General features: G+C 54.2%; 9 protein-coding genes across 9 annotated transcripts; 4 read left to right on the forward strand and 5 right to left on the reverse strand.

Moving 5' to 3' along the window:
* The first annotated feature begins 64 nt into the window (after positions 1 to 64).
* MONBRDRAFT_19975 (uncharacterized protein) lies at positions 65 to 1,873 on the forward strand. The gene is made up of 6 exons (XM_001743612.1): positions 65 to 101; positions 249 to 411; positions 522 to 558; positions 682 to 803; positions 908 to 954; positions 1,351 to 1,873. The coding sequence occupies exons 2-6, from the start codon at positions 301 to 303 to the stop codon at positions 1,424 to 1,426; spliced, it is 393 nt and encodes a 130-aa protein (XP_001743664.1). The 5' UTR covers positions 65 to 101; positions 249 to 300; the 3' UTR covers positions 1,427 to 1,873.
* A 203-nt stretch (positions 1,874 to 2,076) lies between these two features.
* On the reverse strand, positions 2,077 to 3,564 carry MONBRDRAFT_19977 (uncharacterized protein). Its single transcript, XM_001743858.1, has 7 exons — positions 3,498 to 3,564; positions 3,278 to 3,348; positions 3,060 to 3,134; positions 2,899 to 2,970; positions 2,705 to 2,755; positions 2,510 to 2,589; positions 2,077 to 2,343 (listed from the first exon to the last, which is right to left on the reverse strand). The coding sequence occupies exons 1-7, from the start codon at positions 3,511 to 3,513 to the stop codon at positions 2,283 to 2,285; spliced, it is 426 nt and encodes a 141-aa protein (XP_001743910.1). The 5' UTR covers positions 3,514 to 3,564; the 3' UTR covers positions 2,077 to 2,282.
* Positions 3,565 to 3,767: 203 nt separating this feature from the next.
* MONBRDRAFT_17976 (uncharacterized protein) lies at positions 3,768 to 6,694 on the reverse strand. The gene is made up of 13 exons (XM_001743859.1): positions 6,659 to 6,694; positions 6,269 to 6,422; positions 5,998 to 6,035; positions 5,733 to 5,852; positions 5,546 to 5,595; positions 5,384 to 5,439; positions 5,218 to 5,292; positions 4,940 to 5,137; positions 4,718 to 4,794; positions 4,537 to 4,614; positions 4,406 to 4,454; positions 4,190 to 4,299; positions 3,768 to 4,068 (listed from the first exon to the last, which is right to left on the reverse strand). The coding sequence occupies exons 3-13, from the start codon at positions 6,022 to 6,024 to the stop codon at positions 3,994 to 3,996; spliced, it is 915 nt and encodes a 304-aa protein (XP_001743911.1). The 5' UTR covers positions 6,025 to 6,035; positions 6,269 to 6,422; positions 6,659 to 6,694; the 3' UTR covers positions 3,768 to 3,993.
* A 309-nt stretch (positions 6,695 to 7,003) lies between these two features.
* Positions 7,004 to 11,503, reverse strand: MONBRDRAFT_31482 (uncharacterized protein; the record flags this gene model as incomplete). Its single annotated transcript, XM_001743860.1, has 18 exons — positions 7,004 to 7,450; positions 7,562 to 7,678; positions 7,799 to 7,891; positions 7,981 to 8,022; positions 8,114 to 8,196; positions 8,336 to 8,546; positions 8,659 to 8,745; positions 8,883 to 8,954; positions 9,023 to 9,102; positions 9,258 to 9,456; positions 9,537 to 9,613; positions 9,920 to 10,193; positions 10,293 to 10,359; positions 10,481 to 10,668; positions 10,798 to 10,923; positions 11,006 to 11,155; positions 11,241 to 11,357; positions 11,474 to 11,503. 18 exons carry the CDS (start codon positions 11,501 to 11,503, stop codon positions 7,004 to 7,006), a joined length of 2,460 nt encoding a protein of 819 aa, XP_001743912.1.
* A 185-nt stretch (positions 11,504 to 11,688) lies between these two features.
* MONBRDRAFT_23457 (uncharacterized protein) lies at positions 11,689 to 13,771 on the reverse strand (the record flags this gene model as incomplete). The annotated part of the gene is made up of 8 exons (XM_001743861.1): positions 11,689 to 11,937; positions 12,185 to 12,247; positions 12,343 to 12,482; positions 12,649 to 12,838; positions 12,937 to 13,006; positions 13,096 to 13,190; positions 13,332 to 13,579; positions 13,675 to 13,771. The coding sequence occupies 8 exons, from the start codon at positions 13,769 to 13,771 to the stop codon at positions 11,689 to 11,691; spliced, it is 1,152 nt and encodes a 383-aa protein (XP_001743913.1).
* A 572-nt stretch (positions 13,772 to 14,343) lies between these two features.
* MONBRDRAFT_15270 (uncharacterized protein) lies at positions 14,344 to 15,192 on the forward strand (the record flags this gene model as incomplete). Its single annotated transcript, XM_001743613.1, has 2 exons — positions 14,344 to 14,941; positions 15,119 to 15,192. The coding sequence occupies 2 exons, from the start codon at positions 14,344 to 14,346 to the stop codon at positions 15,190 to 15,192; spliced, it is 672 nt and encodes a 223-aa protein (XP_001743665.1).
* Positions 15,193 to 15,739: 547 nt separating this feature from the next.
* MONBRDRAFT_34982 (uncharacterized protein) lies at positions 15,740 to 18,739 on the reverse strand (the record flags this gene model as incomplete). The annotated part of the gene is made up of 12 exons (XM_001743862.1): positions 15,740 to 16,046; positions 16,155 to 16,247; positions 16,412 to 16,540; positions 16,631 to 16,683; positions 16,808 to 16,893; positions 17,017 to 17,155; positions 17,319 to 17,512; positions 17,690 to 17,935; positions 18,037 to 18,117; positions 18,231 to 18,312; positions 18,388 to 18,621; positions 18,728 to 18,739. The coding sequence occupies 12 exons, from the start codon at positions 18,737 to 18,739 to the stop codon at positions 15,740 to 15,742; spliced, it is 1,656 nt and encodes a 551-aa protein (XP_001743914.1).
* A 423-nt stretch (positions 18,740 to 19,162) lies between these two features.
* On the forward strand, positions 19,163 to 20,296 carry MONBRDRAFT_6315 (uncharacterized protein; the record flags this gene model as incomplete). The annotated part of the gene is made up of 1 exon (XM_001743614.1): positions 19,163 to 20,296. The coding sequence occupies one exon, from the start codon at positions 19,163 to 19,165 to the stop codon at positions 20,294 to 20,296; it is 1,134 nt and encodes a 377-aa protein (XP_001743666.1).
* Positions 20,297 to 20,995: 699 nt separating this feature from the next.
* MONBRDRAFT_23461 (uncharacterized protein) lies at positions 20,996 to 24,600 on the forward strand (the record flags this gene model as incomplete). Its single annotated transcript, XM_001743615.1, has 7 exons — positions 20,996 to 21,052; positions 21,152 to 21,224; positions 21,322 to 21,419; positions 21,513 to 21,596; positions 21,697 to 21,876; positions 22,200 to 22,349; positions 22,471 to 24,600. Coding segments are annotated over 7 exons (2,772 nt in total), but the record flags the coding sequence as incomplete, so codon positions are not given.
* Between the last annotated feature and the right edge of the window lie 81 nt (positions 24,601 to 24,681).

A 24,681-nucleotide genomic window follows, 5' to 3' on the forward strand; every position in this document is an offset into this window, starting at 1 on the left:
GTGTGTGTGTGTGCCACGTTGACCAACCACACCTCCTCCTCCCCCTTTTGCTCGCTCTCTCTTTTTGGGCATCATCGGTCGCATTCTCTTGTTCAGCAAAGGTGGGACCCTATCGCCGCTGGACCAGCCCGCCTGCCTGACTTGCCTGACTTGCCTGACTTGCCTGACTTGTTTGTTCTCCCCCGCACTTGCCTCGATGTTTCTTTCGGTTGGAACTCATGCGTCAGGCTCACTTTATGTCATTGTAGATCAACGCGTGTCACCGAACCCACCCTCTTCAGCACACACACACCAATCAGCATGGCCGCCAAGGTGATCTCTCTGGCCGAGATGGCCAAGCATGACAGCAACGCCAGCTGCTACATGGCCATCCATGGCAAGGTCTACGATGTGACAAAGTTCCTGCAGGAGGTCCGTCCTTTGCTGGTTGCTCAACTGCCGCATCGTTTGTCGACCGGCAGGCACGCTCCAGTCCCCAGCTCACCCTGACTGCCTCCACTCTGCACTCGGCTCCTGTTTAGCATCCTGGAGGTGAAGAGGTGATGATGGATCACGCTGGTACGAAGCTCCCTCCCTCCTCTTCTCCAGACTGCATCGATCCCCTGCTAGTTTCTGCTCTGCAATGGGCAAAATCCCGTTCCAGCATCGAGCCACCTCATGTGACAACCTTTCGCGCCGCAGGCCAGGATGGCACTGAGGCCTTTGAAGATACGGGCCACAGCCAGGATGCTCGTGACATGCTGGCAGAGTATGAGATTGGTGTTCTGCCCGAGGATGAGGCTGCCGCTGCCTCCAAGGCCGAGGTTGGTCTGAGTCAGCCAGCTGCCCCTCTTGCTTTCTGCCCACCTCGCCTTCTCTCACCCCTGATGTCGTGCAATTGGCATGCATGGATCGACTGATCACACAGAAGAAGACCTCGACCAACGCCCCTGCCGGTGGCAGCAGCGATTCATGGTGTGTTATCATGTAGTATTTTCATGTTCAACTCCTCTGTCCAACCCTCCTTATTCTTCTTGGACATTTTGAGGTGGATTGCTTTTTGTGATATGAGAGAGAGAGAGAGAGTGTGTGTGTGTGTGTGTCTGTGTCTATGAGTGAGCACGCGCGCACCATGTGTTTGAACACGGAACGATGCCATCAAGATTTTTTTCCGTTTATTTCTGGCTTTATACTTAAACAGTTGATCAAAAACCATCATTTGCTTTTTGTGCGAGCCCGATCAGCGAGCATCTTCGATTGTGTCGTGTTATCCTTGCTTCGCGTTGCTTGAGTCAGTTCACATCGAGGGTTATTTTGTGACTTGCTTTGACTCACTGGTGGTCACGTGCTGCATTTGCACCCGCGATCTAGGACCCTGTACACCGTGGTCGGCTTGTTGGCTATTGGTGCTGGCGTTGCCTACAAGATGATGGCCGCATCTGCTTAAGGTGTTTTAGCGCCTCAAGGCAGCAATCAGTCACCGCCAACGGTGACGTATCTGATGGGCTGAGGGTTGTGGTCACAGCCCATCGAGACCCGCTTTTCAGGGTTTCTTTACGCAACGGGCGAGTCCCCTTGCCGTTGTAAATGAGCCAGCTCCTTGCGTCTCTCTTCTATTCCACTCATTAGGCTTGCGCGAAGCGTTGTGCGAGACAGCTCTTGGCTGTGCTCTGGTGTTTTCTTCACTCGCTGAAGACTTGTTTTGTGTGACTTATCCGTCTTTTCAAGTCATCTGACTTGGAGAGCCCACGTCTTTTGGGACTGCTTGCTTGTCATGTATCTGTACCAGCGTGTCCTGGTCTCAAACCGTGGCCGACCGTTGTCCGATTTGTTCTGTGCTTTTTTTTATCCTCTGGTGCCCAGCTGTTTCAATCAGTTGCACTTGATTCTACCCACTTGGTGAAGAAATCTTCTCGTCCGACCCACACCCAGCACAGCGCAACACGACACGAGACAGCTGACGGTCCCGCCATCACACTGGCAGAAAGCGGTAAGTGACTCAAACCCGGTCGTGCGACCGCCTTGTTCGTTTTGGCAATCAAATTCACCTTTGAGTCCACAGTAGCATATGTACCAAAAAAAAACAAACCTCGTGCTGGGCGCTCTGTATTTATTTCACCCTGAAGGGCATTGGCATTCATCACCACAGGCTCTCATACCCACAAAAACGCGCCAGGCATGAAAGACGCGGCATCCACATCAAAGGAGAGCACAGGAAGCAATCGCGGCGCCTCTCAAACCACATGACATGGGCTCAGCGCAGCACGACGCAAGCTCACGGAGTGGCAGCAGAGAGTAAGGCGCTAGTAGGCCGAACCTTCTGCGGGCTGCTTCAGCTTCAGGTTGCGCCGGTCCATCATGGCCCTTAAGTGGTGCAAAGCCCGCCCCAACAGCGAGTGAGACACGCGATAGGGTGGCAGGTATATCAGGAAGCAGCAAATAAGAGTTCTGCTTCCAGCGTGCTTGATCAAAATCCATTTGTCCCAAGAAACCTAGACAAGGTCTGTGCACCGTAAGACAGTCAACATACCGCTTTAAATCTTGCAACACGCTCTTGATGGTGCCTCGACGCGTCCAGGAGGCCAGGACCGGCAGGCGTCCGGGAATCACCTGCCACCATGACATTCAGGGGCAACCTCAGGCTTGGCTCGAGTTTACGCTCTTATGATGCAAACAGATGATGCAGGCCAGAGTCAACCCCCTTGCAGTGCTCCACGGAACGTACTTTGCCGTTTGCATCGACACAATCCATATGAATCTGTGAGCGGAAATAAACCTGCACATTGCGGGGTCAAGCACAGTTCAAGCAAAAATAGCAGCGGCTGTAAGATTTGTCGCCGCCTCTCGCTATCAGCAGCGAAACGTAAAGAATGGGGAGCAGGGTGGAACAGTAGCCAATGCAAGGTGCTCCAATCGGACCTCAGGCGGGAGGTCTGGGTAGCGAGGTCCACAAAAGATTTTGAGCTCATAGATGCGCATCTCAAAGGGTGTCTACTCTCACACAGGACGTCCCAAAGGGTCAGGACAACCTGAAGCTTCCAACTCCGATGGCGCCCAAAGATACGAGCCTTCGCTCTTACTCGTGGTGGGCCAATGATCATGCCACGCCAGTGTTGCAGTTCAATGTCGTCGTCCTGCTCCAGGCCCCAGGAGACCTGGTTCGACCCACCCCATGAGTGAGATGATGTTATCAACGGGCGCAAGCATGGGGTACTGAGTGACGGCAAAGGATTCTGGTCTGAAAGATGGGGCTGTGGGTGCGGCTCATGTCTTGCAAACAGGAGCCACACCAACGCACCGTGCCGTCATCGTCGCGGCCACCCTTTTCACCTTCTTGCAGCTCCTCCAGCAAATGAAAGTTTCGAGGCACTGAATTAACACACGACACAAGCACGGAGCAGGCCATTCAAGCATGAGCGCCCCGGGGCAAGGTTCAGACGCAACGTCTCCCCCTCAAGTCAACAAGCAAGGGTGTATGCGGGGTTGGTACCATGGCGCACACGCTCAAACAGACATACCGATCACTTCATCCATGGCGGCTACGTTCGCGTCTCTGTATCCACTATCAAAGCAACAAGCAAAAAATGGTTTGTTCACTCCATTGTGTTGTTTCTCTTGTTGTTGTTGCAAAGTTCTTTTTGTTTTGTTTGATTGATTTTCAACTTTTGGTGTCCAGTACCTCGTCTCTTGAGACTTGGTGGCCATGGCTGGCATGGGGCTGGCGTGGGGCTGCTTGGTGGCCGTGACGAGTGAGAGGCATGCAGGAGTAGGTGTATGGGGTGTTGTTTGGGCAAGGCCTCGATTGTGAATAGTTTGCTCCAAGCACGAGCCAGACAGGCTTAGCGTTGGAAATAGACGCGCGCAAGGGGTTGCCTCCGCGCTGCTCTGCATTTACATGCCCAGCACATCAGGTGGCAAGGCAAAGCAAGTGGAGACAAAGCGGCCACACGCAAAGTAGAGTGATACACGGCACATGAACCATCAAAAACTTGAACCGACACTGGCGTCAGCATGTTATGAGCTTGACACGGCAATGGCAACGACAATGACAACGACAATAACGACGATGGAGATGCAGCAGATCATTTTCTGCAAGAGGATCCCATGGCAACAAGTAGGTTTTGTGAGCCCAGACAAGAGCAAGCATGTTCAGTGTGTATATGGGAGCTTGAGGAGGGTCATCAAAAAAAGGCACGCCAGATATGCTTACGTGACGAGCCGACTCTTGGTAATGGCGAGCTTGCACGACCTGTTCCGTGGCCTTCTTCACATAATTGTGTGACTGCTCCACCGAGAACTCGATGCGATCAATCATCTCGCCTGAAAGGGGGTATTAGGCATGAGCAAGCCAGACCTCACCGGCTCTGAATTGGCTTTGGAAATTTCGCTGAACCACCAATGAGCCTGCAGCTTCAAAGGGCCTCACCTTGGCTCGCCACTAATGTGGACATGTCGGTAAACATCTCGTGCAGTTCCTGCACCACAAACGTCAGGTCGGTGAAGCACGACAAGGCTCGATAAGCAAGCCACAAGCATGGAATGTCGGTTTCAACTGACCAAGAGCGAGCGCTCCAGTTGTTGAATGTCTTTGTGGCGATCACGGATCTCATTCAGCTTTGCCTCAGCGCCCTCCAGCTGGTGAGATGTGGAGCAGAAAGTACATGAGGTCGCAAAAACCAGAATCCGTCTAGAGTAGCCCAACCCTGTCTCCGCTCGGAACGTGACCATCCCAACTTACCCGCATGCCGGAGAAGATGCCCTCGGTGCCATGTTCAATGACCTTTTGGATGGCGTCGTCGCTCAGCGACGGTTCCACTATATGATTGACCCACCAACCACGGTGAGTTTCAGCATCGTTGCCTTCCGCTTCCTCGCTCACAAGGGACCGCAACTGGCGTCAGACTTGGACGTGTTGTAGGGGTTTCGAACCGACAGCAACGTTGAGGAATGTGCCACTTACCGACTCGACATTGACGGGCCACGTTTTCACCGTAGCGGCGTTTGTTTTCAGCTTGTACATCATTATAGCGGGTCATGACTTTGACAAACTTGCGACTCAAGGAGGAGTGCTGGCTTTGGCGGATACGCAAGTCGGTCGACACAGTGCCATCCTCAAAGGTGCCCTCCTGCTGTGCACGCTTGTTCTCCTTCTCAATCTCTGTTGTTGCCGAGTCATTCTTGAGTGAGGGGCGCGGCTGCTCATCAAGCAACGCAGGCTCAGGCCGAGGTATCACTTACGCTTGAGATCGGCCCGAATCTTGTTACCCAGAGCGCTGATGCGTGCCATGGTGTCTTGCAATTTTTCATTCAAGCCTAAGCATTTGTTGATGGACAGCATGGTCTCTGAGAGAAGGAGGAAAGCTACTAGTCAAAAGCCAAAGGAGTGATGGCTCGCATAACGTACGGTCGCGGTCCTCCTTGCTAACAGCCACTAAAGACTCTGTGTGCAATTGGGCCACTCTGGAAAATACAAATCGAGCCCAAACGAGTAAGATGACAATCCAGGTGGAGGAGTCATGCAAGACAGGGCGAGTAGCTCGAATGCCGATGCGCCGAATGCGCTTACTGTTCAATCGCCTGCTCAATATCTTCGATATTATCCCTTATCCGCTTCACCTATCGAGAGTAGCAGGAAAAAGACCCAGCGTGGACATGATTTCCATGGGCGTCAGGCTCAAAGGCCGGAAGGACACGCTCTCCCACGGCTCGCATAGGGTTTCGCAAAAAGGGACATTGGTTGGCAGGCGACATACTCGGTTAAAAAAGTCGGCCATGAAAGGCTCTGGCTGGGCAGATAGGCTCGTCTCTTCAATCTGTGCCTCAGCACCACCGGCTGCGTCAGAGGCTTCGGCTGGCTGATTTTCGGCCGCCATCTGGTCAGCGAAAGAATCAATTTGTCAGCGCAGTGAGGCAGAGTAAGCGACATCACGGTCAAGTAGCGGATGAACCCAGGCAAACAAAAACCAAAACCACCCCAACTCAGCACGAGAAAGGCTCATGTCATCAGCATCAACGTACTTGGCGAAGACGAGAGAGACGGTCCATGATGGCGGTGCCTAACAGGTTCGATCCATGCCGCCAGGTCAAGCAGGCATGAGGAGCGCATCAGAAATGGGACCAGCACCCTCTGTCGGCCAACCCGTGGCGCGCGATCATATCCCCTGACCCAGACGCGGCTGCGTCCAAGGACGGCCAGGGCTCGCGAGCAGAAGGAAGTAGATCCAGTCGGTACGAGCATGATCATCAGGCCATTGACCACAGCAAGTCAAAGGCTCCAGGATAACAGTACCTTGGGGCTTGGTGCTCAAATGCAAGGGGGCACGCTTGTTCAAGCTGCCTGAAAACTAGCGGCAGGCTTAACCGTGAGCATGCACTGCAAAATCAAGTGCTTGGCTCAACCACAAGGTGAGCAGTAGAGGCGCAGAGGTACTTTGCACAAGCTGCTGGGGCCAAGCGGGACGAGAGGGGCGGGGGGGGGCATGGGGCCATATGGCACACAGCAGAGGGCAATGAGCCAGATGCCCAGTGGCTCAACATGCTTTTTACAAATATCGGGCGGCAGCAATGCAAGGCTTTGCGTTTGCCGCTCTCCCACTTCCCCAACCAGACAGGAGCGAGGCATCCTTCTCCTTGGACAACCCTGCCCGTTTCCCCGGCACGCAAAGCTGAGCGCACTCACCCCGACGAGGCCAAGGCAGAGCAACGAGAGATGATGACGATGATAATAATAACTCTCTCTCTCAGGAGAAGAAACAAAAGAGAGAGTGAAAAGCGTTTGTGCGGGAGAGTTTGAGAAAGAACAAAAGGGCGGACGACACATGTGCCAAAGGCGGGCGGTGTTGCTGATGCACCCTCAATGAGACCAGGCTGGAATTGAGCGCGGCCGGTACCAAATGAAAGAGTTTGCCTTGGAGCACAAAGTGTATGGTTGATCACACTAATTGCTTATGGGAAAAATAAAAAATCTCAAAAAAATGGGATGGCTATAAATTTGATGAAATGGGCTTCACATAGAGTCTAGCGTTCATGCCGTAGGAGCTGATGATGAAGCTTGAGAGCCATCGACGGCATCAGATGCTTCGGTGGGAGCAGCAATAGAGCCGTTACTCTCTTCGGTTTCTTCGTGTTTCAAGTCGGGCTCGCTGCGCTCGGGCTCGGGCTCGGGCTCGGGCTTGGGCTTGGGCTTGGACTTGGACTCGGGGGCAACGGCCTCCCCCTGAATCGAGGTGCTCGTGGCTGCGGCAGGCTCAGTCTTTGCCAGAGACGGCAGGATGACGGACAATTTGACCTCTTCCAGAATGGGCAAACCTTCCACCTGCGCCAAATGCTCGGCATCGCACGACGCCTGCAGCAGGGTCAGCACCTCCCCATACAATGTCAGCACCTGTCCCTGCACCGGACGAAACAGGATGGCAGCCGCATCCTGGCTGTTACCCAGGTAAAGGTCCAGTAATCGCGCCACGCGATGCAACTGGCGAGTCACATGGGCCCCCCATAAAACCAATGACACCAAAACAAATAGTGAAGCGGATGAGAAATAGAAGCGAAAGCCGGTGCAAGCAGTTGACAGCGCAAAGCCCACCTGGTCGTGGAGGGTTTGCTGTTGCTCGGCAAAGAGGCGCGAGAGTGCAGCAGGGCTCGCAAATCCCTGATTAGAGAGCTTGGTCTTGCCCTGCGAGGAAGATGCAAAAGCCTTGGCCTACAAAAAGCCGTTGCATACCCATTCGTGACACCAACACATCCTGCACTTCACCCGAGGGCCCACGAGCCATCAAGCCATTTCACTACAAGCGGCGCAAAGCCCAATGGTCGAGCCGACCTGGATGCGGAAGGACGCTAGAGGGCTCGTCAGCGCTTGTACCACAATGTTGATAAAGTCGTGACACATCGTTCGCAGCTTCTCATCAATGTCCTGCATGAAGCGGGTGGTGCGGGTGAGCCAGGTGCAGATGGTTCTGATTAAAACAGGTTTACAAAACAAAACAAGGTTTACGGACTTACCCGACGCGCGTCGCGCTGATTCTTCACAATGACCGGTGTACCCTAAAATACAATGACACGTATGCGCTCGAATCAGATCGCAGCCTTGTCAGGACCGATTCACCACCAAGCTTTGTCTGTTGGGCAGCTGTACCTTGACCAAGAAGTTGAGCAAGGCATTCTCACTATCCAAGCGAAAGATGGCCGAGCCTTGCGCGAGCAAGCCAAATGCGGCCTCTGCCAGCAACAAGCACAATCAACAGCCAATGATCAGATTATGCAGGCCAGCGCACGGGAAGACGACAAGGCACACTCCGATACCGCGCATGCTTCAAGTTCCTTTTGCCAAACGCGAAAGACCAAGCTAAAGACGCACCGCGAGTCGAGGAAAAGTCCACTTCTGTCTCAATCGAACTAAAGTCCACCTTGAACGGGGCTAATTGCTCACGTAGCACCAAGAGGTGCTTGATATAGAAAAGATGCGCGTTGATCGAGTCCTCCTGCCCCTTTAGCAGCCGAAAGCCCTCCTCCAGCGTATCCAGGGCAGCATACAAGATTTCGCGTGCGATCCCCTCACAAACGGTTTTCTGAAAAACAAACAAACAAAAGGGCACCCTTGTTTAATGAGGCTTCAGCGTATCTTGGTCGTCTTCCATCCCGCGACAGGTGTGTAGGGTCAGCTAGACAACGCATGCGCACCTCGATGGATGTGTAGAGCTTGGACAGCAAGGTCAGAGCCTGCACCACGGGGCGGTACCACATACTTTGCGGCTCGTCCGTGGCCACCTATACGAACACAGTGCCAAACGACCCATTTCGTGAGTTCAATGCACCATCACGCAAAGTTTTGACAGAAGCACAGCGATGCGGTGTTGAGATGCCGCTGTATTATGCACTGCTGGCCTTCAGCCGTGCCAACTCACTTCCAGCCGCTCTGGGTAGTTAAGGTCAGCCTTGGTCGGGCTAAACCCGCGAATGTACAAGTCCATGTAGTTCTACCACAATTCGCATAGAAGGTGAGGAAAGGCGATCGGGCGTGCGAGCAAACGGCAGGACCACGCACCTCAGCCTTGTAGATGAGACGCTGTTGAGCATCCTGGAACAACTCCAACAGCACATCGCGGAAAGCCCCAAAGTAGTCAGCTATAAAGCCAGCGCAACAAAGCACAGGGTGAGGCGGGCGGTCTTACGCGAGCCAAACAAAACGCTGCATTGGGTCAACATGATCCTTCCTCCCCTCCCAATCCGGCCCAGTGTCAAACAGCGCGGATCAGCACAACCCCAACGGCATTGATGACCTGTATTCATTGACATTTCCATGCGCAGCATGTGGCAAAGGTCAACAAGAGCATTGAGGTCAATCTCGCGACGGAAGAATTGGGGGCGGGCAGCATCGTAGAGCAGGCGGCTCAATGAGTCGATCAACTGGGTGAAGCCGGCGTTGCGTGTTGGAAAAAAATGACTGAACAGCTGGTGTTCATTGCCACAAGCACGTTTCTAAGAGCCAGGGCGTCGAAGCAGGGTTAGTTGAGGTGGGAATTTACACGCGCATCAAGAAGTGCAGCAGATTCGATAACTTGATAACTTGCAATGTAGGCACTGGCAGCTCGCACAAAGCCCGTGAGATCTGACTTGTATTCCACTTCCAAGTCGGCTGCAAAATTGGGCGATCAAGGGCCACAGACATGAGGGCACGGTGGTGTTAAATGGCGAACAAAGTCACGGGCAGAGCAGAAGCATGAGGCCGAGCGCAAACTCTGGAAAAACAGAGGCGCTTCACTGACTTAGTCGCGCCGACACCGGTCCTTTTAGCAAGGTATAACGTTGCAAGAAATAACATTCGTAGCAGGCTGGCGCGACAGGCGCGAGCAAGGGCATGGTCAGCAAGACTTTGAAAAATTAGCAGAGGATTTAGCAGGAGAGACCGCGATCAATGCGAAGAGCAAGAGCGAGGCCCAACCGTCCAGAACAGGTTCGTAGTCGGGGGCGGTGGCACGGCGCCGTTCCAGTTCTTCGACAAGGGTGCGGATGCGGGGTGCGTGGATGCGAAATTTGCCATAGAAGAGCGTGAAGCTTTCACCCGCTGCGGCATCCGCGTGCTCGGCGCCTTGTTGCTGCATCTGAACGCTCTGCGTGGCCGTCTTGAGCGTGTTTGTAACGTGGGCTCGAATAATGGCTAATGCCTTGCTGTGCAGCTGCTTGAAGCGCCCATGATACGTACTGGCATCTTTGTACTGAACAATTCAGAGACGGGCCAAGGGCAAGAGTGAGGGCGTCTCAACTTGAGCCATGGGGGCAATCGGTGTTCACCTCGCTAGCAACGAAATACAGACCTCGGGATGCTGCTGAAGAAAACCCAGAATCTCATCGATCCGGCCCAAAAGAGGGAGAAATTGGTCACTGCAGCGGATCCATCAATCACACATGAGTGCATTAGCTTGGCACACACGTCAAGCTCTGCGCAGGGCCTGAGGGGCGCTAGCGAGAAATTTTTGCCGGAGAAAAGCGGCCAAATACAAACCTGAGCACGCTAAAAGTTGGTGAAGACAGCTTTTTGGCAATGGCTTCAAACTCGGTAAAGAACGCCAACCGCTGTTGTATGGCTTGTGCAAAAGTTTCCAGGCTCGTCTGCTCCTGCAACAGTCGATCACAGGCCGTATGCAGGGCTGTGGTCTTTGTCGAGGCTGATGCGTGCAATTGACGCAAGGTCTGGCCACCGGACGCACCACAAGCGTTGCATTAGGATGTGAGATGCCGGGGAGAGGTGCTGTGGGGGAAATGCATGCTGCGAGGGCGGGAGGGGGTCATGGCAAAAAAGTCCTGCTGGGGTCGATTCACCTCAAGAAACGTTGCCGTGTTGTCAATTTCTTGAAGCAGTGCTTCGCATGTGGCTTGACATTGCAAGAGGTATGCTTGATACTCTGTGTGGCGGCGGGTTTGCTGCTCGATTTGTGCAGCCTCCAGCTGCAAAGAGAGTGCACAAAGCCGGCGTGTCATGTGGCTTGAGCTTGCACAAGGAGCCTGTCAATGCGGGTTCGGTACGCACCTGATCGAACCAGGCGAAGAACTGGTGCGTTGTTTCGATGGCTTGGTCGGGAGCAGCTGTGACCGTTGGTGTTGGTTCTTCGGGCGTTTCGGCGGCACTCGGGGCTGGGTCGGACGGGTTTTGGGGTTCGTTGGTTGTGGTCTCGATCGGCTGTGGGTGGCAAAGGTAGGAAGATCAAAGAGGCAGTCAATGGCCAACATCTGACACACACGCCCTTCAACTGGGACCGTCTTACTAAATCGGGCAATGGACGTTTGGTACTCAAGTTGACCAGATCGAGCACTGAGTTTTGATCGTCAGCCGTCAGAGGGGCAAGCACCGAATCGTCGCGGGCATCCCACTTGGAGAGCAGCTAGTGAAGTTGGTCGGATGTTGCCAAAGTAGCGGGTTGGAACGGTGGAAGCAAGTGAGTGCCGGGCTTGGCGAGAGTAAGAGCAACATGCTTGGCAAGGCCACCACATGACCCACCTCGCGCAGGGAGGCACTGTTATGTGCCATGATGGGCTTCCCACAAGCAACCCAGGAATGTGCTATCACCTCCACTTATCCACCTTGGCGCGAGGCGCCCTTGATCCTCCCTTCCTTCCCTCAGCTTCGGCCCTCACTGGGGCCCGACCCAAACTATGGTCCACGTCTCAGCGAATGACCTCGATCTGAATGATTTAAAAAAAAAAAAAAGAAAATCACACAAAAGTCATCCCAATACTGCCACACACACACACACACACACACACACACACACACACACACACACACACACACACACACACACACACACACACACACACACACACACACACACACACACACACAAAGCAGCGACTGATGGTTTGTTCAATCTTTTCTATTGATTGGGAATGGTCACAGGGATACTTCCGAGCCAGTGGAAACAAGAGCAGCTTTAGCATGTCAGTTTGCATGAACAAGGCTGGCTGCCATTTGTTTATTGTTGCTTGTGAGTGCATGTCCACATGTCCACGGGTAGCCATGGCGCCTTTGAAAGCATTGTTTCATTTGATGGTGAACGAGCGCGCGCCAAGCATCTCATAGTGAGGCATATGAACAAATCAGTCGAGTTTGGCGTCAAGCTCAGTCATTGGCATGCTCAAAAAGAACAGCTGACCCTTGGTGACATGTACCAGTGAAAGCCTCAGCAGCCTAAAGACGGTAGAAACGAACGGCATTGTCGTGGAAGATCTTGCGCTGTGCGCTCTCCTCGAGCGCGAGCGCATCCAGGGACGTCTAGTCAATGCGGATCAATGCAAGGGCCGTGAGGGTTGGGGCCAGGGATGCATCACAATCAAACACTGCTCTGTGCGCGTGTGCGGTGCACGAACCTTCACTGCGTTCACGAGATCGGCATAGCTGCCGCAAACCTTGTCGACGGGGAAGTTGGAGCCAAACATGCAGCGGTCTGGGCTGAAAGCTTGGATTGCCCCCTCAACCCAGAATTGAAGGCTACTGGCACTCCATTCTCCTAACAAGGCAAGACCGAGGCCAGAGCGGCTGAGCGGGAGCAAAAGAAAAACGAGAGACAGAAGAACAAACAAACTTGACAAGAATACACTATCCAAACAGTCCAAAAGTGGCACTGTGGCATCGGGGCCAAGAATTGGACGGATAGCTTGCGTCGCGCTTCGTACCGGCTGAGGTGTGCATGGGATGAATCAAGCCGGAAAGTTTACAGGCCACGTTAGGTTGCCGCGCCAACAGATTCATGCCAGCTTGCCAGCGTTCTCGTCCCGCATCATCGCGTTCCACGGGACAGGCGACGTGGTTTAGGATGAATGTGACTTGTGGGTATTCGGCTGCCAGCTCTGCTGCTGCTGCCAGCTAAGCACCGCCAAAGACATGTTCAGAAGGCAGGTTCGTGAGCGGGGCGGGAAGTTGAGGTCTAGCACAGAGGATAATGATGATGATGATGACTTTACCTGGTGGGGCAGGAGGTGAAGCTCAAAGATGAGATTGCGGTCGGCCACTAGTTGCATTTGTGCTCGCCACCTGGGTAGCATGATCAATGTTAGCCCAGGGCATGTCATATACGGAAGAAGCACGGCGTCCACATATGCAACCAAAGAGAGCTCACGCACGTGGGATCGGCTAGGTAATCGCGCTCGGCAGCTCGAAGATCCACCTTCTCATCATGCCAGTTGAGCTGCTGTCGAACGCCCCGAAAGCCCGAGTACTGCGCGTGCCAACACACGTTAGCTTGTGAGGGCTCGCTCCAATCGTCTCTATAGCTACCCCATTCGTCCCTAAATTCTTTGACCCTTGACGGGTCCTGCCTTTCATGCTTGCCAGGTCAAATCGAAGGTGTAGAGCAGACCTGGGCATGGGCATCAAGGATGGCGGCAGCATCGGGACTTGCGAGATCGACATAACCGATGATGGCATGGGGAAAGCCGCTTTGACTTGCATCGGCGGCACGAACTTGAGTGATCCAGCGAGTCTCCTCGATGGGGTCTCCCCGATATTCCCCTTGCACGTGAACCGACTGCACAACGTTGTGACCGGCAAAGTCTTGTAGCAAGTCAACCAGCAGATACGAGCGTTTCAAGACTGCCAGCTTGCCGTCTGGGGCACCGCACCCACACGCAGTGCATCGCATGGGTGACGATCAGTAAATGTGGTCCATTTTCATGTCGCGAGGCTGACACAGGTTGCCTTACCTGTCGGAATGGCTTGAATCCAATGGTATCCATCACCGTGCTGTTCCAGATCCCAGATATGATGGTGTGTATCCACAATCGGGCCTTGGTAGCTCATGATTGCGGCGGCTCTTGCTTTGAGGGCACGTCCAGATCGCTCCAGCAAAGTTGTGAGTGGGACATACAGGGATCAAGCGGTCGAGCAAATGGCTGACATTTGTGTCAAACAACACACACATCAATGGATGCAACTGACATGCAGTGCTTACACACACACACACACACACACACACACACACACACACACACACACACACACACACACACACACATTCACTTACTTACGTTGGGCGGGCGAGCGCTGCTGCGTTGGCTCTCTCGGTGTCAGTCTAGAGCTGCTGATTGGTGTGGCCAAGAAGGCGCAAGAGGGCATTCAGAGACGCCTGACGGGGACGAGAGCTGCGCCGACACGACGGAAGCTCTTGCCTCGGCTGCTGTGCACTGTGTGGCAAAAGGCTTCACGCCACCGTGCGCGCAACACGTGGCGGAGTCGCTGACCACGGTCGTATCGTTCTTTCGGTTCACGGCTGAAACAGAGTTTGGACAATCAGGGCTTTTGACAACCATTCAAGCATGGCTGTGTCAGACACTGCGCCGCTCACGCCGGCAACGATTGACATGAATGGCTCCATGTTTGTGCAAGTGGCTCGGTTGGGGCCCGCCTACTGGGACTGGGTGCACCGACCCTCCTCACAGCGTACCTTTCGCATGTTTCGCTACGACTTTTTTGAATTTTTCGCCGCAACCTCTTGGTGGGCCATTCCAGTCGTCTGGCTTCCAATCATTGCCTTCCTCATGTGGCGAGCTACCGGCACTGCTGCCCTGTCCCAAGCCAGCATCATCGTCTGGTTCATGGGAGGCTTTCTGCTCTGGACCTTCTTGGAGTACATGTTGCATCGCTTCCTCTTTCACATCCTCTTCTCCCAGTCGCACTTTTTTATCACCTTCCACTTTCTTCTGCATGGACAGCATCACAAGTTCCCCCTTGACAAGGGTCGCCTCGTCTTCCCGCCCGTGGCAGGCTTTATGATGGCCTCACCGTTTTACCTGCTATTCCGGTCTCTTTTGTCTGCCCCGACCGCGGACACGTTAATGGCTGGTGCCCTCCTGGGCTACGTGTCGTACGACCTCATTCACTACTATCTCCATCATGGTAAACCTACGCTGGCCTACTTTCAAGATCTCAAGGATTATCATCGTCGTCACCACTATAAGGAGCCCGATTTGGGTATGTACACGAGCACACTCGGGTGGTGCCAACGCTGCACAATTGAGCAGGCGAGGTTGGCACAACACCTCAGACGCTAGGCTTGGCCTCGAGCTTGATGTGCATGTTGTCTTCTTCTGTTGCTCCTAGCCCCTCATGCAGCTCGTTTTCCCACCAATTCACACTATGCTCTCTTAGGCTACGGTATCAGCAGCAAACTGTGGGATTACCCGTTTGGCACTCTTTTAGGCAGTAATGGTACCAAGCAGTGACGACGTCTGGGCGCAGATTCAAAAGCTCTGGCAGCCCAGCGGGGCTTCTTTCTTTACCCTCAGTGTCATCGAGGTCTTATTCTGTCTTTGGGTTAGCCAAATAATAATGGACCTGACCTCAATCGGTACCACGACCTTGCATCCTCCTCGACGTTACATTTGTACCATCACGAGCCCTTGATCTCAGTCTTAGTTGTTGTCCAAATCAATGCTATTCTTCTCGTCGCTGGCCTTTCTACTATGCCTGTTATAGCCCTGCACACATCCGCACACACACACACACACACACACACACACACACACACACACACACACACACACACACACACACACACACACCTCTTCCGATCTGTGTATGAGGAGATCCTCTCTAGCCCATTTTTTCAGCGTGCAATGGTTGAAGAGCATGGAAATTAGATCATGGATTGGACACGGACTTTGGCACAAGTGATGAACAAGCTCGACGCCGTGTGTAGATGGTCTTGAGCACTTTGAAAGACACGCCGGAACTTGGATCACAAAAAGGTCTGAACACCTTTGGCCACGCTTAAGTAATCACGCTGGGCTCAGTGCGGCCCGTGAGGTCGGCCAGGTTGGAGAGCTGCAGGGCCAGCTCAACCAAAGGCTTCAATGCCACCGCCGCGTCCTGGGTGTATGCAGCATCGTCCTTGATGTAACTATCAATGTACATGCGAATCGTTGCACCACTGCTGCCCGTGCCGCTGAGGCGAAAGATGATGCGCGAGCCATCAGTGAAGATGATGCGCAAGCCTTGCTTGGAGGTCACTTCTCCGTTGGTTGGGTCAGTGTACTCAAAATCGTCCACTGAGGCAATCTTGTGACCCGAAGGCGCACTAGCGAGCACACAACAGAAAAGAGGACATGAGCGCACACGGATGCGTGCAAGTGCGCGCAGGCGTGAATCATGTCAAGCTTCCAGAGATTCAGGTTGTGTCACGTACTCTGTCGGCCAACTGGCCTGATTGCCAATCAGGCTGCGCACTTTGGTCATGACGGCATCACCAGCCTCGCTGCTCACGTTTTCATAATCATAGCTGCAAGTACAGGATGTGGCGGGCGGTTGACAAGGCATTAGTCACGGGTCATGTGGTGAAAGTGGGCCAGCAAAGAATGGCACAAGGGAAAACAAACAAACAAACAAACAAACAAACAAACAAACAAATGAACGGGGAAAGACACACAGTATCATCGGGCTTACCGGGTGAAGAAATTGCGACCAAAGTCTTGCCAGTGCTTCAGTAGAATCTGCTCAATTGACTGTCCAGTTCCAGCCATGACGGAGAGCCAGCAAAGTGATGCCCATACACCATCCTTCTCACGGATGTGGCTGCCGCCGCAGAGGGCAAGGCAAAACGGAGGTAAGCCACAGCGTCTCTATGATTGAATAATGCCTGAAGAGTAGAAACTGGGCACTTACTTGGACCCAGTGCCAAACGACTCCTCACCGCACAGCGACAGGCGGCCAGCATCCTAAGGAGAGGAGAAGAAATGCCACATTGCGTTGTTAGGCATTGTGCCGCGTGAGGGGCGCATGTCAAGGAGAGCGGGTCAGCTACAACGAGGGCCACGCCATCAAACACCATGCAGGGCGAACCATGAGGTTGCCGAAAAACTTCCAGCCGGTTGGCACTTCGAAGAATTCAATGTCCAGCTTCTTTGCGACAAGATCGAGAGCAGCACCTGCCAAACAAGGGGGGTTGTCATCAGAGACGAGACCACAATAATAAGCATAAAAAAAAAAAAAAGATGCTTGATCAAAAGGAAGGAGCAAAGGACCTCAAGCCCGCACGAGTATGACCGCACCGGTAGGCATGGAGCGGGAGACGCCTTGCAAGCCGTTCTTCTTGAGGTAGGGAATATGTTCATACTGGGCCGCTAGGACGGCCACAGAGTCAGATGGCGTCACAAAAAAGCCATTTTTGCCCAAAATCATGTTGCGATCCTGCACAAGAATTGCCAGGGAAGGCGAGCAGTTCAAAGGGGTTCATTTGCAATGTGAGGCAAGGCTGTTTCAGTAAGGCCAACCCGTCGACACCTCGTGGAGGCTGCAATCGCGCACTGCCGCGCCAGGCAACCGATGGATTGCCCAAGGATCGAGGACAAACCGCGTCTCCGTCAAAGGCTGCGCCAAAGTCGTATGCACCCGTCTGCATGGCTGCCACAAGATCGTGAGCATACACGAGATTGGGATCCGGGTGGCCACCGCCAAAGTCGGGCTTTGGGCTTGCATTGACCACGGCATCCTCCGGGGCGCCAAGAAGGTCCACATAGATGCGCTTCGCGTAGGGACCAGCAATGCCTGGCAAATGGAAGGGGCAGCGAGGGCAAACGCCCGCAAGAATGAAATCAAAGCAAGAGCGGGAAAAAAAACAACAACAGTCCTTGACTGTTATCGCATGGGCTGGTGGACGAGGCCGTGCACGTGTGTTCTGTGCGAGGGGGTGGGGTTGTTTGGGGATCAGGGGCCTAAACATACCGCTGAGACAGTCAATGTGCAGCTTAATGCCCGAGCTCACATAGGCCTTGAGGGCATCAAAGTCAAAAAGCTCTTGCATAAGAGTGGCGTAGTTGTCCACGGGGTCGACGATCTCAACAATCATGTCCTCAACCCGGACCTCACCCAAGACGCTGAGATCCACGTCGGCAGCATCTGAGATTTGATATTTGGTCAGCGCTTGGCTCTTTTTGAAGATGGTGTCCGTGACGCTGCCTGGGGCTGGCCCTGTGGTTGCACAATAATAAAGGGGTGCATGCGCATGCATGGACATGAGATGCGGCTGGGGCGTCGCCAAGGGAACATGGATCAGCGGGCCAAGAGCTTACCGCCGTTGGCAATGTTGTACTTGATGCCGAAATCTTCGGTAGGTCCTCCCGGGTTGTGAGAGGCCGTCAAAATGATACCACCTGGGAAATGGCAACAAAGCAGCAGCGGAGGGTGAATCTGAGGCGGCGAGAAGAGGGGTGATGCGGGTCGGCAAGACATCGCACAAATCTTCAGCGTAGCGACGGGGACACACCTCGGAGCTGACGCTGGCGGATCAGGGCAGACACGGCTGGTGTGGAGAAGAGACCATTTTGGCCAATGACGAGGCGGCCAATCTAAAGGCATTGTTGATAGCCGTGAAGAAGATGGGCCGACCACATGCCACGGTGGGGGCCCAAGGCGTGACGCACCTTGTTTGCCGCTGCCATCTTGATAATGATCTGGATCGCTTCAGGAAGGTAGAAACGGCCATCGCCGCCAACAGCCAGGGTGGCACCAGCCAGGCTGCCTTCAAGCTCGGTCACGGCATCGATGGTGGCCTGGATAAAATTGTTGGTGTAGTTGGGTTGCTGGAAGACAGTGACCTTCTTGCGCAGGCCCGATGTACCGGGCTTTTGGTCGTCAAAGGCCTGGGTTGGTACCTCCTGACGCAGCGAAAAGAACACAGAAGGCTGAGCGTTTTCTTCAATTGCGCGCCCCTCTCTCCTCCTTGCTCTATTAGTGGCAGTGCTCTGCGACGCCGCTACTGACCTGAACACCCATGATGTAGGGTCAAAGTGGGCAAGGATTCCAAAGCTGTTCGCCCAAAGAGCAACACGCGCAGGTGAGTGGATGAACAGAAAAAGACGGATTGCAAGCACGAGACAAGATGTGAAACGGCTCCCCTGCCAAAGAGCCAGGCGAGGGAGTTCTTTCCGACTGCCACAGGGGCCAGGCGTGGCGGGGGCACATTCCAGCCGCCAGTGGTGGATGAGGCTGTCCACGCTTACATTCCACACGGACCAGTCAAATGATTGTGGAGCCATATTGCTCTTGCTTGTTCTTGTTCTTGCATTCTGCTGTTGTGACTGTTGTGAGAGTTGTCTGACAAAATGTTTCATCTGACAATCGTGTCGTCTGACATTTTGCGGCGGGGCAGGAGGGGGTGTGGTACTCCAATAACAAGAAACAAGAAACGGCCCGACCATGAGGCGGGGGCGCGTCGTGTACGGGGCCTTGGCCGTGGGGTTGGCGATACTGTTGGTGGTTTCAGTTTGGCAGTATCGGCAGCGGTCTCGGTATTTTGATGACGTTGCAATTTTTCGCAGCCCAGTGCAAGAGAGGGAGCGGCTACCAGCCCACCCTTGCTGGGCCGTGCCCGTGTGGAACAAGTGCTTCGTGGCAACCGCAGACATTTCACCGGCACCCCACGTCGGCGATACAGAGGTGGACTATCCTTTTGATCTTGAGTGGTATCGCCAAGGCTTGAGTGCCTTTCAAGCCAGGGCAGCTGAGCGGCCCCTGCGCATTTACGTGGTATCGGAGCAGTTGCCAGCGTTTCTGACTGAGATGCTGCCCCTGCTCGAGGCCGCTCAGCAGCGTTTCGTGCTGATCTCGGGGCTGTCGGACCTCACTGTCCCACAAATGACCCTTATGCCGGGGTTTCACTATCATTCCAAAGTTTTGGGTGCATCGGTCAGCGCGATCTTGGACCACCCATTGCTTGTGCAATGGTTTGCACAAAATGCCGGGCTGGTCCACGAGCGGCTGACGGCCTTGCCCATTGGGGTTGACCTGCACACACAGTCTTTTCGCGGACAGCGCACAGTTCAGCAACAAGCTGAAGAGCTGGCCCGCAAGCGTACCGAGCAGTTGCGCTTCGCTTTCCGACGCCAAGAGGTCATCTTGAACATGGGGCTCAAAGGCACCCGAGCCCAGATCGCTGCAGCGTTACGCGAGCGCCTCGGTTCGGCTGTACTCGAGCCCGGCCGCATTGAACGTTTGGCTCTCTGGACGTACTATGCTCAAACGCAATTTGTGCTGAGCCCACCGGGTGTGGGCTACGATTGCCATCGTACTTGGGAGGCTCTCCTGATGGGGGCCGTGCCCGTAGTTGAACGCCGCGCGGCCTACGACGCGCTTTTTGATCAACTGCCTGTCATTCGCATCGACAACTTGACAGCCCTGCCAGAAGAAGACTTGCTTGCTGCTTGGACAGCGCAGGCCGAACAGCGATTCGTGCACTTTGACGAGACACTCCTCTTGTCACGCTACTGGATGCAGCTCATCCTTATGGCGGGCTTGGAGACAACATCCGAGCGTGCATCCCGCATGATGTGACGGCCTAGGAGATGTCTGAACCCCAATAATACAAACTTCATAATTGACCCTGTGAACGTGAGCTCGCTGCTTCTTTTCGGAAGATGGATGATGGCCTTTCTCGGGGAGGTGATGTATTTGCGGGAACGCCCAAGGGCCCTTTCTTGTCTTGCGTAAAAACATGCAGACTATGTGCAGATCAGGTAATGTTGTGTATTTAGAATCAAGAAGAAGAATTAAGAGAAGTTGTCGCATCGAAAACAAAACAGTCCAGCATAGCGTGATTTGAAGAACAAAAAAGCCAGCTCACACACACACACACACACACACACACACACACACACACACACACACACACACACACACACACACACACAAAATCCGCCCACACACTCTCGTCTCTTCTCTGAGGGATTTTAATTTTCTGCGCCAACGCGTACACTGACATTCAGACCACCACAACAACAACCCCCACCTCACTCACTCATCACACCCACACGTATACATACAGACAGACAGTGGGCTGCGGCAGGCTCTTGTTGGCGGCGGTCTGGTGGCCGTCACAACTTCCTGGCCCTTGTTGTTTTTAAAGAAGACCGGAGCAAGCCTTTCACATCAGGTTTGTTTGGTGCGCACAAGCTCGATCAGCCCCATCAACCTACCCCAGCGGTTGTCCTGCAGCACTCACCAGACGCCCGACTCACCTCTAGCACCTCCAGCATGTCTGAGATTGCCATTGTGGTGCATGTTCTGGACCAGCGAGATGTGCCTCTCAAGGTATGCTCAGTTTAAACGTCTACTGCTTCTCGCCGCCTTCGGCCTCACCCCTTCTTCATTTTGGCGCCTGCTTGCGCCTGCGGGGGTTTGGCTACATAGGTGAACAAGACGACGACCATCACTGAAGTATGCCTGCAGGTTATTCAAGAACTTGGCCAAGACATTGAAAGCGGTGTGTCATGGCAGGCAACCTGCCTACCAACTTACTCGTCTCTCTGCGTGCGCTTCTTGCGCGCTTTTGAGCACTGACACCCACCAACCCGACGTAGCTGGTGATTATGGCCTGCTACGCAAATCGGAGCATGGCGGCTTCAACCTTTGGCTGGACGCCGGCGCTTCCTTGGGCACTCTGGGAATTCAAGAACAGGTATGTTGATGGCCTTGAATTTCCTAGGCGCCAACGAGCACCGCGCAATGACGAAGCGTGATGTCCCTGTTTGTCCTTCGCTTTCGTCGTCAGGAAACCCTCTGTATGCGCAAGCGCCAACGCATGCTCAAAATCAAGCTGATCGATGGTTCCGAAAAAAGCATCCGTACCCTCATGGTTTGTAGCCACCGCCCAACATGTGTGCTGGCACGAACATGAATTCCCAATAATCATGTCCAGCCCTGATCACCCGCCATCTCCAAATCTGCCTTTGCAGATTGATGAGAGCCAGACCCTGGGGGCCATTGTCCGCCACGTATGCCATCGCATCGGCGTACAAAACTTTGAGGAGTATTCTCTCGTGCCCGAAGAGACTGATACAGTTGCCTCGGCCAAGCTCGCCAGTGTCAAACGCAAGAAGAAGGAGACCCTATCCGACGTTCGCGCCCGACTCAACGTACGATGACACCATTTATGGCTTCATTTCTTCTTTCTCTTCTTCTTCGTCTTCTTCTTTTCTTCCTCCTCCTCTTCTGCTTCCTTTTCTTCTTCTTCTTCTTCTTCTTTTTCTTCCTCCTCTTCTTCCTCGACTTCTCTTGCTCTCTCTGTTTCTCTTTCTACCTCTCCATCTCCCTCCCCAACACACTCTCTTTCCTGGGTTTTCCTGACCACCATTCCAACAGCAACACCAGGCAGCAACACCCAACGACAACTCTGAGCATCAAGCATGCACATTTCATAGCCAACTGGTCCTTGCGTTGCCCCCGTGGCTATTTCTAGGAGGAGGAGAAGTGGCTGCAACACGACCTCACCCTTTTGGAGCAGAACGTGCGCCCAGACGAGGTCCTGGTGCTGCGCAAAAAGTTCTTCTATACTGACCAAGAAATTGACCGAAATGACCCGGTGCAGGTCAACCTTGTTTATGGCCAGGTCAGAAACCAAGTTCATCTCGCTCAGATTGCTTTGGTGGCCTCAAAATCTCAAATCCCTTCAATCGCTAGCTCATTTCGATTACCTTGCTCTGAATCCTTTGCCTGGTCACACGTCGCAGTCCAAGGACGCCATCCTCAAGGGCCAATACCCATGCACACAGGACGAAGCAGTCACGTTCGCGGGCATGCAAATGCAGATCGAATTTGGCAACCACAACCCAGACCGCCACAAGGTGGGCTTTATCGATGATCTGCGCAGCGTCTTGCCTCTGGAATACGTCAAGGTCAAGGGCATCGAAAAGAAAATCTACGCAGAGCACAAGAAACAACAGGGTGTGCAGGAGTTGGCCGTCAAGTACAAGTATATCACCATGTGTCGCTCTCTCAACACCTACGGCATCAGCTTCTTCAAAGTCAAGGAAAAGCTCAAGGGCAAAAACAAGCTCGTCAGCACACTGCTTGGCATTACTCGCGAGAGCGTCATGCGCATGGATGAGAAGACCAAGGAGGTCCTCCGCACCTGGCCCCTCACCACCGTGCGTCGGTGGGTTGCCTCGCCCAACAGCTTTACCCTCGACTTTGGTGACTATGCAGAATACTACAGCGTCCAAACGGACGAGGGGGACAGCATTTCCCAGCTCATCGCCGGCTATATCGATATCATTCTGAAGAAAAAACGCCAAGCCGACCAGCGCGAGGTCGAGCAGTTTGCCGAAAGCCAGGTCGCCATGGCTGAAGCTGCAGAGAGCAAGATGGCCACCGCTGAGGCCGTGGGTCCCATGCGCGCCCAGCAGATGAACGCCCGACGCAACACCGCCGCCTTGGGTGCACGCCCGCGCCTTCGCACTAGCGCACAGGGCCAACTCTCCTTGGCAACTCACGTTAGCAAGGCTCAGGAAAGCTTGCAAAAAGCCGCTGCCAGTGTGACTGCGCCGCAGCCGCCTCAAGCCGAAGACGACGCTTCCTCTCAGTCCCGCGTGGATCAAGCTGCTGTTGCGAAACAACAGGTCATCTCCTCTGTGGCTGCCATCATGGTCAACTGTAGCTCATTGTTGAACATCTCCAGCAAGACTGATCGCGGGCGCTCCCACCTGACGGGGCTGGGGTCTGCCTTTACCGCCATCTCCTCAAATATCGTCAACGCCGCTACCAACGCCGCACGCACCGCTGGTCTGGATGATAACCAGGCCTCGGCCATCGTGTCTGCGAGTCAAGAGTTTGTTGGAGCAATTGCAGCTGTCGTGGAACCCTATGCGGCGAACGAAAGCGGAAACGTTCCTGCCGCACCCCTCGAAGCCTCCATCAAGATTGCTGCCACCGCAGCAGAGCGCCTGCTCTCCGTTTTGGGGTCCCTCGAGGTCACGCGGGAGCAATCCGAACGCCTCAATGGCCTTGTGCGCAACGTGGCCACCGGTACGGCAGCACTAGTCGAGCAAGCTAAGGTTGTTGCTGGACAGTGTGATGACCCAACCATGCAGCAGCACGTCATCAAGGCCGCGAAAACCGTAGCCACGAGCATCACCCAGCTTGCAGCCAATGGCAAAATTTTGGGGCCCGTGCTCTCCGACAACGTCTGCCAGGAACAACTCTGCGACTTGGCACGCGGCATTGCCGCAGAGGTCGAGCGGTTGCTCGATATTTCCCAATCGTCGTGCTCCAACAAACCCGAGCTTCAGCGCCTGGGTACATCCGCTTCTGCTGTGACGGCCAGCCTGGCCGAGCTCATCAACAGCGTGCCGGAGATCCTGGGCAGCGGCGCCTCGACCCAATTTGAACTTGCTTGTTCAGCTATATCCGATGCGGCAGAACGCCTTGAGACCGTAGGCGCCAATGGGCCTGAGCTGGTAGCCACCACCAAAACCCTGGCTCAAGCCGCTGCCGTGGTCGTGGGTGAGCTCAAGACCCGGGCAGCACACGAAACCGCGCCCGCCGCTCGCGAGGTACATCTCAAGAACGTGGAGCGCCTGGCACAAGGCACGAGTCAGATGGTAGCCGCCGCCAAGCTGGCGGCCCAGAACGTGCGCAGTAAGGAAGCTCGGCAGGCTCTGGTGGACTGCGCGCTGAACATTAAGAGCGTCACCACTGAAGTGGCTGGCAACAGTTTGGTGCAAAAGTCGATGCGGGACCTGCAGGGCGCTGCGAAACAGGCTACCGCAGCAGCCTCCCAGCTCCTCTCTGCATCGGAAGCCACCATGGAAATGATTAGCAGCCCGGCCACGCGTCAGCAACTAGAAGAACAGCTCAAAAGCGTGCGTACTCCTCTTAGCAAAACCGTTGCCGCTCTCCGCGATGTGCGCGAGAACCCAGGCAACACGAATGCGCAGCTCAGC

Source organism: Monosiga brevicollis, genomic scaffold, assembly GCF_000002865.3.
Source record: "Monosiga brevicollis MX1 MONBRscaffold_4 genomic scaffold, whole genome shotgun sequence".
Classification (NCBI taxonomy): Eukaryota; class Choanoflagellata; order Craspedida; family Salpingoecidae; genus Monosiga; species Monosiga brevicollis.

Excerpts from the sequence above, each read along its gene's own strand:
- MONBRDRAFT_19975 (XM_001743612.1), top strand. The coding sequence starts at position 301 with ATGGCCGCCAAGGTGATCTCTCTGGCCGAGATGGCCAAGCATGACAGC. Across the intron at positions 804-907 it reads CCGCTGCCTCCAAGGCCGAG|AAGAAGACCTCGACCAACGC; the intron begins GTTGGTCTGAGT and ends CTGATCACACAG. Across the intron at positions 955-1,350 it reads GGTGGCAGCAGCGATTCATG|GACCCTGTACACCGTGGTCG; the intron begins GTGTGTTATCAT and ends CCCGCGATCTAG.
- MONBRDRAFT_19977 (XM_001743858.1), bottom strand. Across the intron at positions 3,135-3,277 it reads GCCGCGACGATGACGGCACG|GTCTCCTGGGGCCTGGAGCA; the intron begins GTGCGTTGGTGT and ends GGGTCGAACCAG. Across the intron at positions 2,756-2,898 it reads ACCCAGACCTCCCGCCTGAG|GTTTATTTCCGCTCACAGAT; the intron begins GTCCGATTGGAG and ends CGCAATGTGCAG.
- MONBRDRAFT_17976 (XM_001743859.1), bottom strand. The coding sequence starts at position 6,024 with ATGGACCGTCTCTCTCGTCTTCGCCAA. Across the intron at positions 5,596-5,732 it reads TGGCCGACTTTTTTAACCGA|GTGAAGCGGATAAGGGATAA; the intron begins GTATGTCGCCTG and ends TACTCTCGATAG. Across the intron at positions 5,440-5,545 it reads ATTGAGCAGGCGATTGAACA|AGTGGCCCAATTGCACACAG; the intron begins GTAAGCGCATTC and ends TGTATTTTCCAG.